At 47.8% G+C, this 18,570-nt stretch overlaps 1 protein-coding gene across 2 annotated transcripts in view; it reads left to right on the top strand.

The window, feature by feature from the left end:
* The first annotated feature begins 2 nt into the window (after nucleotides 1–2).
* Sgsm2 (small G protein signaling modulator 2) overlaps nucleotides 3–18,570 on the top strand; it is a 42,828-nt gene continuing 24,260 nt past the window's right edge. Inside the window, exons 1-2 of one of the 2 annotated variants that reach the window (XM_032914447.1) lie at nucleotides 3–934; nucleotides 5,981–6,056. In XM_032914447.1, the coding sequence (XP_032770338.1) occupies nucleotides 878–934; nucleotides 5,981–6,056 (133 nt within the window). In that variant the 5' untranslated portion in view covers nucleotides 3–877. The remainder of the gene's footprint in view (nucleotides 935–5,980; nucleotides 6,057–18,570) is intronic. The other variant, XM_032914448.1, reaches the window with a different exon arrangement.

Here is an 18,570-nt window from a genome sequence, read left to right as displayed (position 1 = left end):
TTCCACGCCGCTCTCTCCGGTCCCAATGAATTGTATAAAGGAATAAAACGTGTAACTGGGTATCCTTTTCTTTCCTCTATGACTCTAATTCCCAACGCGAGTCACTTAGAAGGGACTCGTGTCACCGGCTCCGTTCTGTCTCTTACTCCGACTCGTGCCCCTCTCTCCCAACAATTCTGCAAGATGAACAAAAACCGGACGTGGAGACCCGAAGGAGAGCGAAGGCTTCCTCTTGTGCTCCGGCACCTGCTCTCCGTAGCTCGTGGTCGGGTTCTTTTCTCCTGCAAGCGTTGCGACTAAGAACTGGCAGGCCACAGGATCCGGAGGAGTGACAGGATCATGTTCGAACCACAGTGACCCAGAGCCGAGACCCTGGCTCCTTAACGCCTCTCCGAGGGGCCAAGAGTAGGGAGCGGTTACTGTGGTTTAGGTTAGGCCAGAAGTAAGTACCTCTTCAAAGTCTGCCCGCTTGTGCAGTGGCGAGAGGCTGACTCCCAGCGCTCACAATGCGGGTTCGCGCCCTCGGGGCGGGAGCGGGCCGGTCGCCATGACAACCATCCCTGCGGCGCGCGCCCGGGCCCGACGCCCCCAGGCGTCCGCACCCGCCCTGACCCCCCCCTCCCCAGTCGCAGCGCACACACCCCCTCCCTGCCGGCTGTGGGAAGGGGCCGGGCCTGCTGCCTGACGTCTGCGGGGCTCGGAAGATGGCTGCGGAGCTGAGCACCGGGCAGTGGCTGCGGCGGCTGCAGGCGGGGAGTGCAGCGGGCGGGGGCTCCGCCTCGCGTGTGGGGCGCTGAGTCGGGAGGCGCGGAGGCGGTGAGGGCGCACGGGGGCTCGGGGGGCCGCTTGGTGCGGCCTGCCCGCCACCTGCCGCACCATGGGCAGCGCAGAGGACGCAGTCAAAGAAAAGCTGCTGTGGAACGTGAAAAAGGAGGTACGGTCGGGGCAAGGTCTCAGGGGCTCGCACCCCTCCCTGGGCTGGCCCTGGAGCAGAGAGTTCGTGGCACCCACGCGCGCGCGGCCGCCAGCCCACCCGGCCGGGCGGGGGCGGGGTCCTGTTTGGGCCGCGCCCCACGCCCCTCTCTGCGTCCCAGGCAGCGCCCTCGGCCAGGGTCAGGCTTGCGCCCTGGGGCTTGTTTGCTCCGCGGTCCTCCCGCTCCCCGCCCTGTGACGGCAGCAGCGCGGGGAGATCGCGGTCGGGGGAGGGGTGACGGCGATTGCTGGAGAACCCGAGTTGCCCATTCATTGCTCGTACTGCTCAGGGAGGGGGCGGGGTCCCCACGGGCCTCCGGGAGGCGCGAGCCACAGTTTTAGGGGCTTCGCTCTCGGGTGTCCAACACCCCGCCCTCTTGTATTCCTCTGGCAAGTGAGTCGTGCCTGGCTGAGGGTTCGCTGCACACCTTACTGTTTCTCCCTCCACGCCCACCTCCTTACCCAGGAACTCGGGTATTTTTAAGAATGGATTTTGAGACTCAGATTATTTTCCCCTTTTGAGGGAAATCCTTCAGACACAAGGGTTTCTCTCTACTAATCCCCTTTACCTTGACGCTGCTTAAAAGCTCATTTCAATTTCGGGGGCTGGGGGGGTGGGGCTGTCCATATGAATGACTCACCAGCTTGTGAGAGAGCCTGCAGTGTTGATGAGATGAATGAGTCCTTCCTCAGCCTTGCTTCTGTAGCTAGGTCTACTAGGTGTGAACTACAGGAAGGCAAGGGACTCTCTGCTTGTTCATTGTTTTGTTTCCAGAGCCCGGCACACTGATAGGCACTCTATTTTGTAAATACGTCTGCTGACCGTGGAAACTGAGATCTGGTGAGATCATCTTGAAGAGTCCAGACTTATATCTGTGTGAATTTGAGTAAAGTTACTTAAACTCAAGTCTCGGTTCCCTAGTCTCTTTTTAAAATAGGATAATACTATTCATCTCACATATATAAATGTATCATTCTTTCATGCACCCCTAGAGTTTGAGGATTTGAGAAGACTCGGGGCTTTTACTCTGCATTAACCACATGGCTCATGCGCTCTAACTCTTCTCTTCCTTCTTGACAAAAAAAAGTCAAAGTCATTACCTTTCCAGCTTGTGTGAACAGCTTCACTGTGCTTTTGCTGTGAAGTGGCCAAGCAAGGGTTTCTTAGGCCAGCGCTTTTTCAAAATAGTCTTAAGCTCCAGTTTTGTCACCAAAGAAAAGTGAGCTCTCAATGATTACCCCCCAGGAAGACAACAAGCTAAAACTAAGAGATTTGGGGGAATGCAAGTGAGTAGGAACTATGGGTGTGTTGCTAGAATTATTTAAAACCAAATTTGAGAATTGATTGGGTATGTGAGGAAATACTTTGGAGAACATGATTTTCTTCCCAGTATTCAAAGATTCTATTTCAAGAAGGTTCCTTCGAAAACTGAATTTGTTCTGCAAGGATATATCTTCCAGGCAAAGGCTGACCTGCTCTGAACTCCACATAGTTCTCTCTTTTTAGTGCTTGATTTACAGAAAGGGCTGCAAGAAGAGACAGTTGAGAAGCAGAGGAGAGGCAAGACAGGACCTCTGGACTAATCTAAAATCATCAGTGAGGTCCTCCTAACCAGATCTACACCTCTCCAGCTTTTTGTCTCTCCTGTTGATCCTTAGTTGGGAGTTCCTGCAAAGACCCCCCTGGGAAGTAATCGAGGAAGCTTTTAACAGCTCAGAGTGCAAGAATCGGATCCTCGGATCCTCAGATCCTGGGTTACCTAACCACTAACCATGAGCTGTTCCAGCAGAGAGAAACCTCCAAGTAATTCCTTCCCCTTATCCCTTAGGTGCTCTGCCACTCTCCATGTGATATGGTGCATGTTAAGAGAGGACCCTGGGGGCTGGAGAGATGGCTCAGCGGTTAAGAGCACTGACTGCTCTTCCAGAGGTCCTGAGTTCAATTCCCAGCAACCACATGGTGGCTCACAACCATCTGCAACATAATCTGATTCCTTCTTCTGGTGTGTCTGAAGAGAGTGACAGGGTACTCACTTATATAAAATAAATAAAATCTTAAAAAAAAAAAAAAGAGAGAGAGAGAGGACCCTGGCCTGGTGAGGTGGTGTATACCTTTAATCCCTTCTGGTCCCTATGATACCCAGGCCAACCAAGGTTACATAGTGAGGCTGGACTTGAAAGTAAATAAATAGGTAATCAGGTGAGACAAAGCAAAGCTCTCTGGAAGCCAGGGTGTCATCAGGACACTACATCCTGTCCAGCGGATGGCAGCCAAAGATTAGTGTGGATCATGAGAGCAAACGCCTAATTTCAAAAAACAAAAGAGAAAGCACTGGAGAGCCTGCTCTATGCTTAAGAGCTCTGGGTGCTCTTCCAAGTTTGATTCCCAGAAGTCACATGACAGCTAACAACTGTTGTTAGCTCTCGTTCCAGGGGAGCTAATGCCCTTTTCTAGCCTTTGCAGGTACCACATAAACGTCGTGCACAGACATGCATGCAGACAAAATACCCATTCACATAAAATAAAGATAAATAAATCCTTTAAAAGGTAAGGACTGTCTCTGCTAATGGCTTATTCTGTAGGATTTTATACTGGGGTTGAGGAAACCCATCTCTTGATTCCCACTGGTGGTATCTGTCTCCTGGCAGATTCCCCATGGAATCTGGCACAAGTGCTAAGAGCAACTAAAACGTCGTTCTGTTGGTGCAAGTGTAAATGCTGCAGCCACTCGGAGAACATTTTGGCAGTATTACTAGACACTGAAGCAGAATATATGCAGCAGAAGTGCCTTGCCTAGAAATATACATTTTTAGAAGCCAGCACATATGTTCATCAGAAAATATGTCCAGATGTTCATATGATTCATAACAACCCCAAGCTGGAAAGTACCTAAGTGCCAGTTGACTGTGGTCTTGTCACACAATTGGGAATGAACAATCCACATTCCCAGTATACCCAACAGACACAACCGAAACGAATCTCACAATCATTCAGGCAAGCAAAAGAAGCAACTCACAAAACACTTCATACCGTTATTTCATTAATTCTTTTTTTTTGGAGCTGGGGACCGAACCCAGGGCCTTGCGCTTCCAAGGTAAGCGCTCTACCACTGAGCTAAATCCCCAGCCCCTAATTCTTTTTTTTAAGTGCAGAACTAATATAAGAACCCAGAGGTTGGGGGTTGGTGATTTAGCTCAGTGGTAGAGCACTTGCCTAGGGAAGCATAAGGCCCTGGGTTCGGGTCCCCAGCTCCCAAAAAAAAAAAAAAAAAAAAAAAAAAAAAAAAAAAAAAAAAAAAAAAAAGAACCCAGAGGTTGGGCCTGGCAGCATAGGCTATAATCTTAGCACCAGGAAGGTAGATGGAAGAGGAATGAATGGGTTATATAGTAAATTCCAGGCCAGCTTTGGGAACTTAGTAAGATCCTACCTCAAAAAATTAAGTAGAGGTCTTGGTGGCTCATGCCTTTGAGTCCAGCAGTCAAGAGGGAGAGGAAGGTAGATCTCTGAGTTCAAGACTAGCCTTGTCTAGATAGTGAGTTCCAGACCGACCAAGGCTACATTGTGAGACCCTGCCTCAAAACAGCAATAACAAAAAGGTCTGAAAAAATAGAGAAATAGTTTTGTTTTCTAGCCCAGCATGCCCAAAGCCCTGGGTTCAATTACCAGTACAAAAAAAGAAAAAGGAAAGATAGATAGCGGATATGTGAGTCCTCTCAGAAAAAGTGGAAACTGGAGGGAAGATAATTAAACAGGTCCTTGGGCAAACAGGTTCTATATTCTATTTCATTTGTTGTTTGAGACACAGTGCCCTAGCCCAAACTAGCCTCATACTTGCTGTGTAGCCTAGACCGGCCTTGACCTTGAACTCTTCTTTTACTCGGGGTGTGTGGTGTGGTGTGTGTGTGTGTGTGTGTGTGTGTATGTATACATCTGTGGGTCAGAGGATGTTTTGTAGAGTCTAGTCTCTTTTTCCTCTTTTATTTGAGGTTCTGGGAGTTGACCTCGGGTCATCAGATTTGCTCAGGAAGAACTTTTACCTGCTGAGTCCTCTAGCCAGCCTGGGTCTTGAACCCGATCTTCCTGCCTCTACCTCCTAAAGGTTAGGATCAGGCTTGCACCACTAGATCTGGCACTTGTTTCCTGCCCTAAAAGTATCCAGTGTGTGAAAAGCTCTTTTTTATATGATTAAGAAATGATAATAAACAATGAGAACACCTTTTTTGTGGCCCTAGAGATTAAAGCTGGGGACCTTGAATGTCAGTCAAGCACTCAACTGTAGAGCGACATCCCCATCTTGTAAGTGCCTGTTGGGGGTTGGGAGTTGAGATGGTCTCACTCTGTAGCTCAGGCTCTATCACATACTACGTAGCTCAGGCTAGCCTCTCATTCAACCCCTAAAACATCAGAGTTTTAGGACCTAACTAGAGCCAGTTAGGGTCGGTGAGACCTGGATGGGCCTACTCCTATCCTCAGAAGGAGGGGCCAATTTTACTGAGCTGCATCCCAAAGGAAAGTGTGTCTGCCCAGAAGCCCTTCTCCGGCTGAGTGTGGATGAGCAAATAGTCTCCATCTTTGGTTTCTAGGCAGGAGGACCCTTTTGTCTGAACTGGACACTGATTGGTTGGTGGGTTTGACATCTCTTAGTTTCCTCTCCAAAACTCGTGGGCCAGACTATGCTAGGAGCACTTCCCACCCCACTCCCTTCTTTGTCATCTCTGCAAGTGTCTGAACACCGAGACTACAAGGTCAAAACCAAGCTACTTACCTTTTCATAGACCCATTCTATTGCTGAATTTTTTTCTTTTGGTACCAAGAATGGAATCTAGAGCCTTGGGTATGCAGAACATGCCTGACCACTGAGCTGTACCCTCAAACCCCATGGTTAAAGATGCTAAGGAGGAAAATTAAAAATAATGATGTGACCCAGTGACAGAGGGTTCACCCTGAGTTTGATCTGTAGCCCAGCAAAAATTTATTAAAATAATGGAGGTGCTCATTTATTCACAGGTGAAGCAAATCATGGAAGAGGCTGTCACCAGGAAATTCGTGCATGAAGATAGCAGCCACATCATTGCTCTGTGTGGTGAGTGAACATTTTCTGTGATGGGTTACAGGCTTGGAACTGAGAGCTTGGTCCTGGGACCTGGGGAAGATGAGTCTTCTGGTTTAGTAACTCTCAAATATGAATACAAGTCCCAATCAATCCAAACACTCTCGAAGTCTATTTTGAGTTCCACCACAGACCTACTGAATCAGAGGCTTCAGGTTGCAAGAATCTGTGTATTTTAGTATCCTAGGACAACAGTTCCCAAATTTTAGTAGCACCAGAATTCACCTGAAAGTATGTTGAAACATTTATAGCTGTGTTGTACCTTGTGTCCCAAGCCCATGATCCTGGCAATTTAGAATGCTGAAGCTGGAAGATCAAAAGTTCAAGGCTTGTCTTATCTGTAGAGTATCCAGGGTTAGCCTGGACAACTCAGTGAGACCTTGCCTCAAAATAAAAAAAAATAAAATAGAGGTAGCTAACAGGATGGCCTGGATGCTCCGCAGAGTGTCTTGGCAGGTACTCAGGAGGCAGAAGAAGGGGGATCTCTATGAGTTTGAGGACAGCCTGATCTACAGAGCAAGTTCCAGGACAGCCAGGGTTATACAGAGAAACCCTTTCTGGAAGAACAAAACAAAATATCCTGGCTGCTCTTCCAGAGGACCCGGGTTTGGTCCCCATACCTACATAGTTGCTCGCAAGGGTCTAGAACATCAGAGTCCAGAGGCTCCAACACCCTCTTGTGAGACTCAGCATCACAGAACAAAACATTCCTGGTCTTGTCAAGGCATTTCTGGTTCTGGTAGGTCTGGAGTGTCCTGAGGCTCTGGCTTTCTTCCATGCTCACGGAGGAAGCTTGGGTACTGTCCGAGGACCACACGTCGAGAACCCTGCCCTGAGCGCTTTGAATTTTGGAACCACCTGTCTTATCTGTCCCTTTCCCTCTGGGAAAGGATTGGCACTTTTGGATGATTTTCTGTGCTTTTTGGCTGCCACATCTTTCTGGTTGCTCCATTCTCCTAACTCCCCATCACTTGGCTAAATGCAGAAGAGCATGAACATAAGCAAGAAGAAACAGCCAGAACCTCTGGTGGTACCACTAGGTTGCATGACGGGGAAGCATCAGATGTCTGCCTTTGTAGGAGAAAGCTTTCATCTATACAAAGTTTTCTTTGATTTCCACAAACTTGGCCATCCCCTAACACCCCGTATGGTGGGAAGGGCACCGGAACCTAGCGTGTGCTAGTAGTCACACACTGGGAAGAAGTGACTTATTTTTTTATTTTGCATTTACATTATATTTCGTGTGGTACATGTATGCACACGTATGGACTATGGCACCTGTGTGGGGTTCAGAGGACAGTTGTTGGGAGTCTGGTCTCTCCTCTGTGGTCAACCAAGGATCAACAACAGGTCGTCCGTCAGGCTTGGCATCAAGCCCCTCAGAGCCTCTCACTCGCCCTGCTTTTGGCAACAGTGAGACAGAGCTGCCTTTCCCATTCGTTCGGCAGCCCGCCAGACAGTATTCTCGGTGCAGCAGGGTGGCAGGGACAAGGTAGACAGTCTCTGTCCCAGAAACATAAATCCTGCTAAGAGGCAGACAGACAGAAAAAAAAAAAAGTATGAAAAAATATATCGTAATAATACGTAATAAAAGATCTATGGAAGAAAAAAATTCTAGAGGGAGTTATAGTGGTTGGGAGAGGCAGCCAGTGAGCAGAGACTGTGTGACACGGGGCTTTAAAAAGTAGTATTCTGGGGGGTTGGGGATTTAGCTCAGTGGTAGAGCACTTATCTAGCAAGCGCAAGGCCCTGGGTTCGGTCCTTAGCTCCAGAAAAAAAAAAATTAAAAAAATAAAAAAGTAGTATTTTGGGCTGGAGAGATGGCTCAGTGGTTAAGAGCACTGACTGCTCTTCCAGAGGTCCTGAGTTCAAATCCCAGCAACCACATGGTGGCTCACAACCATCTGTAATGGGATCTGATGCCCTCTTCTGGTGTGTCTGATGACAGCTACAATATACTTATATGTAATAAATAAATAAGTCTTTAAAAAAAAGTAGTGTTCTGCATAATAATACTTAAATGTTCTCTTTCTTCCTTATCCTCCCCTCCATTCTCTCCTCCCCCCCCCCCTCTCTCTGCCTCCGTCCCTCTCTTATTCTCCTTGGCTGGCCTTGAACACACTCAGGTTCTCAGGTTCTTGGTCTTTCTGCTGCAGCCTCACACATGGGACACAAGCATGCACCAGCTCGCCATGCTCCTCTGACTAGTTTGTTGTTTCCCCTAGCACACTCTTTTAAAATGAGAGCAGTGTTGCCAGGCGTGATGACATGTGCCTTTAACCCAGCACTGGGGGGGAGGGGGCAGAGGCAAATGTGTTTCTCAGAGTTTGAGGCCAGCTTGGTCTGCAGAGTGACTCTAAGACAGAGAAACCATGTCTCGCAAAACCAAAAATTAAAAAGTTAAATAAATAAAACTAGAGCAGTGGTTTCCCCCTCAAGGGAGGGGGATTGAGTTTGTCTGCAAGCATGCCTGGAGTCCAAGGGCAGACAGTCTCCTTGTCCTTTGGGTGTCCAGGCCAGGGCTAGGCTTGCTGTCTTTGCAGTCCCATCGTCTCTCTTTTTGGTGAGTTTCCCCAGCTCTCTCATACGATGCCCTTATCCATCCGTCTGCAGCCTGCTTTTACCTCCTCCTCTTCTTCATAGAACACGTGCTCTGGGAGAGAGACAAGAAAAGGCTCCCCAGTGTCATTATTAGCCTCGAAGCATATTAGAATTCTGGCTTAGTGCTAGGCTTTGTCAAAACGCACTCTGTAGAAAGCTACCACATAGTGAGAACAGCTTGTGCATGGGCGCTGTGTGTGGGTAGCCAGGGGAGAATGAAGGGAGGAGGGCTGGAGGGAGGCCAGCAGGGGAAGAGCATTGAGTATTCCACATTCTGGCCGTTGAGGTAGGGGGCACCGGCCAGCTCTCTCACGGCTGGCCTGGGACTCACAGCCCTCCAGGAGCCAAAGCTCTGAGCTCTTTCATCGGGGCAGATCGCACTCAAGGAGCACAGGCTTTCTTTGAGCCATTTCAGTTATTGTAGTAGACAAAACAAAGCCTTCAAGTCTCTAGAGTCACTATTGCAAACACAAATGCCACATGATCAGACAAAATGTTTGTAAGAGAAACTGCCCAGATGTGAGGCAGCAGTGTCATGGGCTGAAGTGGCCCAATGAATGGCACTTGCTCCGTGTGAAGTGCCAGTCCTGATTAAGTTGCCACAGGAATTCAGGCCCCGGCTTTGTCTGGGCTCCATGAAGTCTGGGATTTTGTGTGTGTTGGTGTGTTAGCGTTTTTCTGGGTGTGGTTGTTTGTAGGTTTGGGTACATGAGGAGGGCAGGGAATCAACCTCAGATGCTGTTCTCAGGGGCTACCCACCTTGTGTGTGGGGACCAGGTCTCTTCACCTAGACCCAGAGTTCACAGATTAAGCTAGGTTGGCTGGCCAGCAAACTCCAGATGGAGCCATCTCCCCAGCTGGATCTGGGCTGCTTTTCCTCTCTCTGCCTTGCAGTTTTGGAATTTGTGCGTGCGTGCACGTGGAGGGAGGGTGGTTATTTGTTTGTTTTTGAGATAGGCCTTCACTATGGAGCCCTAGCTGGCCTGAATCTCACAGTGAAGACCAAGCTAGCCTCAAACTGACTAAGTCTCTTCCGGCTTCTACCTCCCAAATGCTGGAACTAACAGCATGGGCCACCACACCCATCTTATTTAATGACTTTTAATGAAATTCACAGCAGCAACTCAGATAACGCATTTTAAAATCAAACATTCCAACTGGCAAGATGACTCAGTCTTGCCATGTAAACTCTACGGCCTGAGCTCAGTCTTCAGAACCTGGTAGAAGGACAGAACTGAAGTGACTGAAGTTGTCCTCTGATTCCCCCATACATGCTCTGACGTGCATGTGCTCACACTCCAACATCACATATACACAAAATATTAAAAAGTGTAATTTATAAGAAATGAAATTCAACATCCTGATAATACAATACAGAGACATACTAGTCTGATACATGCTGAGGAATGGTAGTAAGAAATTACTAGAAGTCTTTGTAATTAAACTGTTGCGTTTCTATAAGAGGAGAAAACATTATACAGTACAAACAAGGAGGGTCATCACACACAGGAATCTTAGGTCTGGAATTGGGCACGGCAGGCAGCATTGCTGGTGTGATGTAATGTGTGCACAGTGCACATGGCTGCTCAGAACCAAGGCTGCAGTAAAGTGGTGGCTGCAGCACCTGGGAATGCCACCAGAAACAACCAGGATTCATTATATGCTTGGTTGTATTTACCTTTATCATGTGGGTGGGACACATGTGCCAGGGTGGCAAGGGCTGTTAGTCAGGGTTCTCTAGAGAAACAGAACCAATAGAATGAATGTGTGCATGTGTGTGTGTGTGTGTGTGTGTGTGTGTGTGTGTGTGTGTGTGTGTGTGTGTGTGTGTGTGTGTGTGTGTGTGTGTGTGTGTGTGTGTGTGTGTGTGTGTGTGTGTGTGTGTGTGTGTGTGTGTGTGTGTGTGATGGATGAATGGAAGGGGAGATGGGAGGTTTGGGGATTGATGTGGGGTTGGGTGGATGGGGATGGGGGGATTTATAGACTGGCTATAGGCTGTGGTCCAACAATAGCTGTCTATTAACAGAAAGCCCGAGAGTCTGGTAGCTGTTTATCCATGGGGCCGGATATCTCAACTGGTCTCCAGAATCCCAAAGAAGCAGGCTCCAATGTCAGTGAAGGATTGGACTTGCCAGGGATACAGAGAGCAGACAGGCAAAGAGCAAAAGCTTCCTTCTTCCATGCCCTCCCTACGGGCTGCCACCAGAAGGTGTGGCTCCCATTAAAGGTGGACATTCCCGCCTCAGAAGGTCGAGATTAAACATCAGCCTTCCATCCAGGTGGTGGTGGGCCTGGTGTACAGAGTGAGTTCCAGGACAGCTAGCGCTGCACAGAGAAACCCTGTCTATAAAAACCAATGTGCAGGGGTTGGGGATTTAGCTCAGTGGTAGCGCGCTTGCCTAGGAAGCGCAAGGCCCTGGGTTTGGTCCCCAGCTCCGAAAAACAAAACAAAACAAAACAAAACAAAACAAAAAAAAACAAACCAATGTGCGGATCAAACTGAGGTAGGCCTGGTTATGAGCCTGCTTGTCAACCCAAAACATTTGATTTTAAATTAATCATTGATCATTACATGTATTACTATTCCCAGAGGTTTTGTGATGCCCTCCCACATTCAGTCACACACCCCATACAAGGTCACATCCCTCACACACCCCACATGAGGTTACGTCTCACAGTTTACAGTTTAAAAACCTGTCCCAGCACATTTAAGAGCTAAGGTCCATAGCATGAAAAGGAGGAGTTGGCTTAAGATTTCTTAGGGTTGCAGTAGGAGAGATGGACCTGGGTTCCATTCCCAGCACCCACATGGCAGCGCACAACTCTTTTTAACTCTAGTTCCAGGTGATCTGACATCCTCACACAGACTTACGTGTAGGCAAAACACCACTGCACAAAATAAAAATAAATTAATCTAAAAAAATTATTTTTAAAAATTCAGGGTGCATATATTTGAGCAGGAAATAAAACCTTCCAAGAGAACCAAATGGAACCAAAGACTTTCTGTATTAAAACCTGGCTGTGGGCAAACCTAACAAAGTTATGACCAGACTTTGACTCCTGATACTCAAGGCTTAGAGTGGGATTCTGGGGCAGGCGTCACAAGACCATCAAAGGAAGGTACATTTGTTTAAAGTGCTGTGGTTTCTAAACCCATCTGTCCAGAAGCCACTCAGGCCCTGCACATAGACACCTTCCTTGTTAAGATGGATATGTGAAATATGCCTACAGATCCCAGCATCTGCTCAAGTGGAGGAAGGAAACCAGGAGTTCACGGCTAAGCTCAGTTATATAGCGGTTTGGAGGCCAGCCTGGGCTACATGGACCCCTTGTGAGGGCACGAAATCTAGGGAAAGGTCTTGCCCAGGTGCTGTCTCTCCTGCCAAGCTTTGTGGCTATGCTGCTCGGGGCCACCCCTGTACCCCATACCAGAGCTTCCGTCCCTCCAATTTATCTGTCATGATAGGCTAGGATGGAGCTTGGCAAATGGACTCAAAACCACCATCACAGGGGAAAAAAAAAAAAACCTTTGACATCCCCTTTTTGCCGTCCAAGTTTTGTCAGGTTTGCTTTTGCAAGACCATAGCTGGCCCTTGTTTTGTGGTTTTCTGGGGTTAGGGGTGGAGGTTTGTGTGGTTTGGAGTACTGAGAATTGCACATGTCGGCACTCTGTCACTGAGCTCCTCTAGCCTGGTCTTCAGTTTCAACTGTTACTGTAAAGACTTACTGATAAGTGGGGTTGGGGATTTGGCTCAGTGGTAGAGCGCTTGCCTAGGAAGCGCAAGGTCCTGGGTTCGGTCCCCAGCCCCGGAAAAAAAAAAAGAAAAAGAAAAAAAAAAAAAAAAAAAGACTTACTGATAAGTAAGGCAGGGTGTGGTGGCCCACACTGTTCCTGAGCACTTGGGAGGTCTAGTCAGGAGATAGCGAGAGTTCACAAATCCTCTGTAGCTGCAGTTCCAAGGGAGCCAACCCCCTCTTCCGGCCTGTCACGTAAACATGTCATACGCACACACATGCATATAATTAAAGAGAATAATCTTTTTAAAGAGAAGGAATATAGAGATGGCTCAGCAGGTAAAAGCAAAGCACTTACTACTCAAAGACGTGAGCTCGACAGCCAGTTCAATCCCCAGGAAGGTGGGGAGAACCAGGCTTACGAGACTGTCCTCTGACCTTCATACCTGTGTGCGCACAGACACACACACAAATTTTAATTTTTAGAGTTTGGGGCTGGAGAGATGGCTCAGTGGTTAAGAGCACTAACTGCTCTTCCCGAGGTCCTGAATTCAATTCCCAGCAGCCACATGATGGCTCACAGCCATCTGTAATGAGATCCGATGCCCTTTTCTGGTGTGTCTGAAGACAGCTACAATGTACTCATACATGAAATAAATAAATAAACCTTTTTTTAAAAAAAAATAGAGTTTAAAGCCTGGCTGAAAGATGGCTTAGTGGGTAAAACTGCTCAGTGCCAAACCTTATGTATGACCTGAGTTCTATCCCAGAACCCACAGGTACACATGCATGTCCACACACAAACACACACAAAATAAGTGTTTTAAAACACTGTAAAGCCAGGTGGTGGTGGCACATACCTTTAGTCCCAGCACTCAGGAGGTAGGGGCAGGCAGGCTTCTCTGAATTCCAGGACAGCTAGGATACACAGAGAAACTCTCTCTCAAAACAGACAAAGACTTCCTGTTGGGCCGGAGCTCAGAGAATACTTGCTTAGCTGTCTGAGATTCTGGGTCCAATCTCTAGTTGAATGAAGTTAAAGGCTTTATGTTTGCATTTTCTCTGTGGCTTTGTCACCATCCCTTCCACTTCCCAGCGTTTACCCCCATTGACTGGTGTCTCCCACCACCAAGGTGCTATTAGCATGTATAAACAGAGCACTCAGAGTCAGCAGTAAACATCCAATTATCTCAAGTTGCACCCAGAACTTGCATCTGAAATAATAATGCATGTGCCTATGCATAGTTCTTCTCTTACCTTCAACTGGTTTGAGGTAATTGAAGCACCAGCCGTTGAAACTATGTTTCTCTGAACCTGACCTTCTCTACAACCTTGTCTGCCTAGTTCATTACTAGGATTTTGTTCCTGCTTTTGAAACTAGGCCCCACTGAGTATCCCTGGCTAGCCTGAAACTCAATATGTAGACTAGGCTAACTTTAAAGTCAGAGATCTGCCTGCTTCTGCCTGGGACAAAAGGCATGCACCACTATGCCTGGCCCCTAGGTTGAATTTTTTCTGGTTTTTGGGTGTGTGTGTGTGTGTGTGTAGCTGGGGATTGAACCTTGATCCTGAGGCAGGATAGACAAACATCTCCACAGAGCTCCACCCTCAGCCCTGTAAGGATCTTAACCTTAGGTGGCTGAGAGAGGATTCTGACTTTCAAGAGCAATTCTCACAACCAGCTGCTAGGCATTGTGGGTAGGGCTGGGCCAGCCTCCTCAACCCGCAGCTTTCCTGGGTCGACCTGAGGGTTGCTTGAGGCTGAGTTGTAATGGGAGGTGGGGGTGGAGCCTGGAACCGGGAATAACGCAGGGCTTTATTAACCAGCTCCCTGTTGCTAAGCAGCTTTCATTAGCCAGTTAGGTCTTCCCTGCCGTGAGCTCCTCCCGGGAATGGCAAAGAGATACTAATAAGCCGGGAGAGCAGCCGGTGCTGCAGGCGGTTACATCCCACCTGGGATACTGCAGCCAGAGATGCTTCTGCACATTTTGTGATTCAGACTCCAGGCAGTTGCTAGCTAACCTGACTCTTTTCAGCAAAAGCGACTCTTTCCTTCCTGCATCCAATGACTAGCTTATTCCCAGACTATCTACCTTTTGCTTTCCATCCAGAAATGAACAAGTCAGGAAGCTTTTCAGCTATGGTCAGGAAGGAAAGCAATGTCCAAAGCAACTGTTTTCCTTCCCCATGTGCTAGGGCATAGCCAAGGTCATGCAGTTTGGTCTTTGGAGTCTTTGGAGTCAGATAGACCAAGGTTTGCATGCTGTTCATGTCTAACCCATAGCCAGTTAGGTACTCATTTTCCTCTCTGAGCCTGCCCCCAGAAGGTAAATTACAGCATTGGAAAGGGCTAGAGGGGCTGGGGATTTAGCTCAGTGGTAGAGCGCTTACCTAGGAAGCGCAAGGCCCTGGGTTCGGTCCCCAGCTCAGAAAAAAAGAACAAAGAAAAAAAAAAAAGGGCTAGAGGTGGTCAGCTCGGTGCTCAAGCTCTGGAGATGAAAAGCTCAAAAGAGCCATGTAAGCAAAGCATGTAGCATGGTGTCCAGGTAGCTTTTCAGCTCTGGTCAGGAAGATGGCCTACTGGCTAAAACTGCTCTCTGCCAAACCTTATGACCTGGATTCTATCCCCATAACCCACATGGTAGAGGGAGAGAAATGACCACCCCCACTGCCTCTGGCTCCATATGGTAGGTAGTAAGTACATGTATGTGTTGGCACACATATGAGTCTGAACGCAAACACACATTAAAAAAGTGTTTTAAGACATTTTAAAGCCAGGTGGTAGTGGCACATGGCTTTAGTCCCAGACTGGAGCAGTATAAACAGGGGGACGACTGTAAATTTGAGGCCATCCTGGCCAACATGAGTTCTAGATTAGCCAGAGTAATATAGCAAGACTTTGACTCCAAAAAAAGGAAAAAAGTATTATCGTTCAGTAAAGGTATATATATGTGGGTCAAACGTCTAAAAGTTACCTCAAATAATCCAAAGATAAAGCTGGGAGTGGTGGTGCATGCCTTTAATCCCAGCACTCAGGAGGCAGAGGCAGGTGGATCTCTCTGAGTTCGAGGCCAGCCTGGTCCACAGAGGGAATTCCAGGACAGTCAGCTAGGATAGCACAGAGAACCCCTAAGTAAGTAAGTAAGTAAATACCCTATCTCAATAAATAAAGATAAATAAAATTATAATAATAATCCAAAGATAGGAAAAGGTTGGGTACATGTGGTTTAGCTGAAATGAAATTTAACTGATACCTGTTACCTATTTAAATTGGGCAGTGGGTCTATAGGGGATCCTTACTTTTGTGTATGCTTGAAATCTCCCTTTTAACCACAAACCATCTCTTCAGAAGTCTGAAATCTCTCTCAACCAAATGATGTTTAAGGAGAAGGATAAACTGGGATGTGCACATGTGTGTGACCCGGCTCTCATTTCTCTCACCTCGACTCCAGAAAGCCGGGCCAGTTCCTTCTCCTCCACATCAAATCTATAGGGGAATATTGCTTTCTTATTTGGGGAGTTGAGCAAAGCTGAGGGCCCCAGAGTTAAGTAAAGTTAGTATCACCTTGCAAGCTGAGAGAAAATGTGTTCCAAGTAGAGTGGGAATATTCACTATGAGCATAGGCAGCCATTACCAAACCCAGGGCAGAAATAGGCAATCCAAGATCTAAGGCGTGGGAAGGAGAGAGGCCCAGGTGCCTGGGGATAGGTAGCCTTTCTGCTCCTCCTTCACCTGCAGCAAAGCTCTAACTTGGGCAATTCCAGAGTTCCACTATGAGCTTCCTCCTCTCCTCCCCTCCCCTCCCAGCCAGACAGCTCCTCCTGTCTCCTCTCCACTATTCACAGGCCTGAACCAGAACCACAAAATTGTTCTGGGTGTTGCCCCCACAGCTCCAGGACCAGGTTGTGGATGACTGCTCCACCCACACTTTCCTCCCTCAGGTTCTCCATGGCAACTACAACCCAACTCCCACTGCACAGATGGCACTGGGGAGAAACTGAGCCAGAGGTGGTGTGCCTGCTTCTCTTCACTCTTGCCTTCCTCCCATCCTCAACTCCTCCTGGTCCTTGGGCCAGCTTCCTGCCATGCTATGCTAATTGTGAGTGCTGGACCCCTCTACCTACCCAACTGGGTAGTCCTCGAACGCCATCTAGTAAGTCCTACAGTTGCCAGGAGCTGCACAGAGACGTAAATAATGTGCAGCTGAGACACAAGGTGGACCAGTAGACATCTTCCTTGTCTCTGAGGTCCCTTCCCAACCACTGGATTAGCTTCAGTTCATTCTTGTGAGCCCCTGAGTCTCAGGCCTGTCGTAGCACTTAGAATCGTTTCTCTGCCAAGCTCAGGTTACCTGCTGCAGCTCTAAGCAGGTACTGGCTAAGCACGAGGAAGTAAACCATTTGGAAGACCTCATTTGCTGCAGGAGCTAGGGTAAGAGTGGGTAGGTTCTATGGACAGAGTAAACATTCTAAGGTTGGTTCTGTTCTAGACTACAGAAGGTCTCCAGCATCACCTCACATTAGGAACCGTTGGTGGTCACCTACTCAATTATTATTAAGATGATATTATTGGGGTTGGGGATTTAGCTCAGCGGTAGAGCGCTTGCCTAGCAAGTGCAAGGCCCTGGGTTCGGTCCCCAGCTCCGAAAAAAAGAAAAGAAAAAAAAAAGGGATGATATTATTATCATCTTAAGCTGGTAATTCATTTACCTGCTTCTGAAATCAAAGCTATATGAAAGGAGAACCCCCTTCCCTCCCTGCAGCATTCACGCACACACACACAGCACCTTTGCTTGTGTGCCCATCTAAAGGGTTGTTATTGGTTTTGGTTGTGAGCCCAGCCTTTAATGGCTGAGCCATCGCTCCAGCTCGTTGTTACTGTTTTTAAATCCCAATAAACATGGTGTGGTTAAACATGGCGGCGCACACCTGTAATTCAGCACTTGGGAGGTAGAAGCAGAGGATCAGAGCTTAAGGACATCTAGTCTACATGAGCGCCTGCCTCGGAGCAGCTTAAGGACATCTAGTCTACATGAGCGCCTGCCTCGGAACAACAAGGATATGTGACCTGTATCATCCCACCTTCTTTATTTTAAAATGATTCACACAGAAACTCACTGTACAGCCCAGGCTGGCCTTGAACTTATGTCAGTTACCCTGCCTCCTAAGTACTAGCCACCGCACCTGGCTCTGCTCACCCTTTTTTTTTTTTTTTTTTTTTTTTTTTTTTTTTTTTTTTTCGGAGCTGGGGACCGAACCCAGGGCCTTGCGCTTGCCCTAGGCAAGCTCTACCACTGAGCTAAATCCCCAACCCCTGCTCACCCTTTTTGTAGGCAGAAGGTGCCATGCAGTGATACCATCCTGAACCTTGCTTTTGGAAGTTTCCCCTTAGCTCCTAGAGAACATCTCATTGCTTCTTAGAGCTGAACACTACTCTCCTGGGTGAACAAACCATATCTAGTTAGCCTGATCCTGTTGATGGACACATGGGTGGTTTCCAGTTCTTTACTATTACAACTAATTGTGCGCTTACACCAGTAGAAAAAAAAAATCCCAGAAGAGGGATTGCTGGGTCAAAGTTTTCTACATCTTTGACTGAAAATACTAAACTGCTAAATAGGAATGATGTCACTAACCCTCCCACTAGCAACATTGTAGCAGTATACCTAACTTCCAGTATCTCTCTTCTTTGTCCCTCAAGCTTTCCATTCTACATTGTAGCCCAGGCAGGGTAAACTTTCAACCCTCCTGCCTTAATCTCCTAGGTAGCAGACATTACAGGCTGGTGCCAGCAGATCTGACCCAATGTCTCCACTCTAAATGATCATTTGAATGGGTGATCCGGTTGAGACCAAGGCTGGTAGGCTTCATCAGCACTGTGTTCTCCAGCCCCAGGAAGCATTTGCCAATCTCCATAACTCTGTAGAGCGGGAGGAGGCCCCAGGCTGGGCTGGCCGGTGGTTGTCAGTCTTCTGTGAGTGTTCACAGCAAGGGGCTAGAGTTAAATTTAGCCATGCTTCTGCCTCTCCGAGCTTTCCTGTCAGTGTGATGGGATGGATGACAGTGGAGAAGGTTCTCTGGGATCATTTGACCAAGCCCTAAGAGGCACCAGAAGGTGAAGACAGGCAGTGAGGGGGTCATGCTTGTTAAG

Source organism: Rattus rattus, chromosome 9 (genome assembly GCF_011064425.1).
Source record: "Rattus rattus isolate New Zealand chromosome 9, Rrattus_CSIRO_v1, whole genome shotgun sequence".
In the NCBI taxonomy this organism is placed as follows: Eukaryota; Metazoa; Chordata; class Mammalia; order Rodentia; family Muridae; genus Rattus; species Rattus rattus.
Note: the sequence above shows the minus strand (reverse complement) of the source record. Positions and strands in the feature narration are given on the sequence as shown.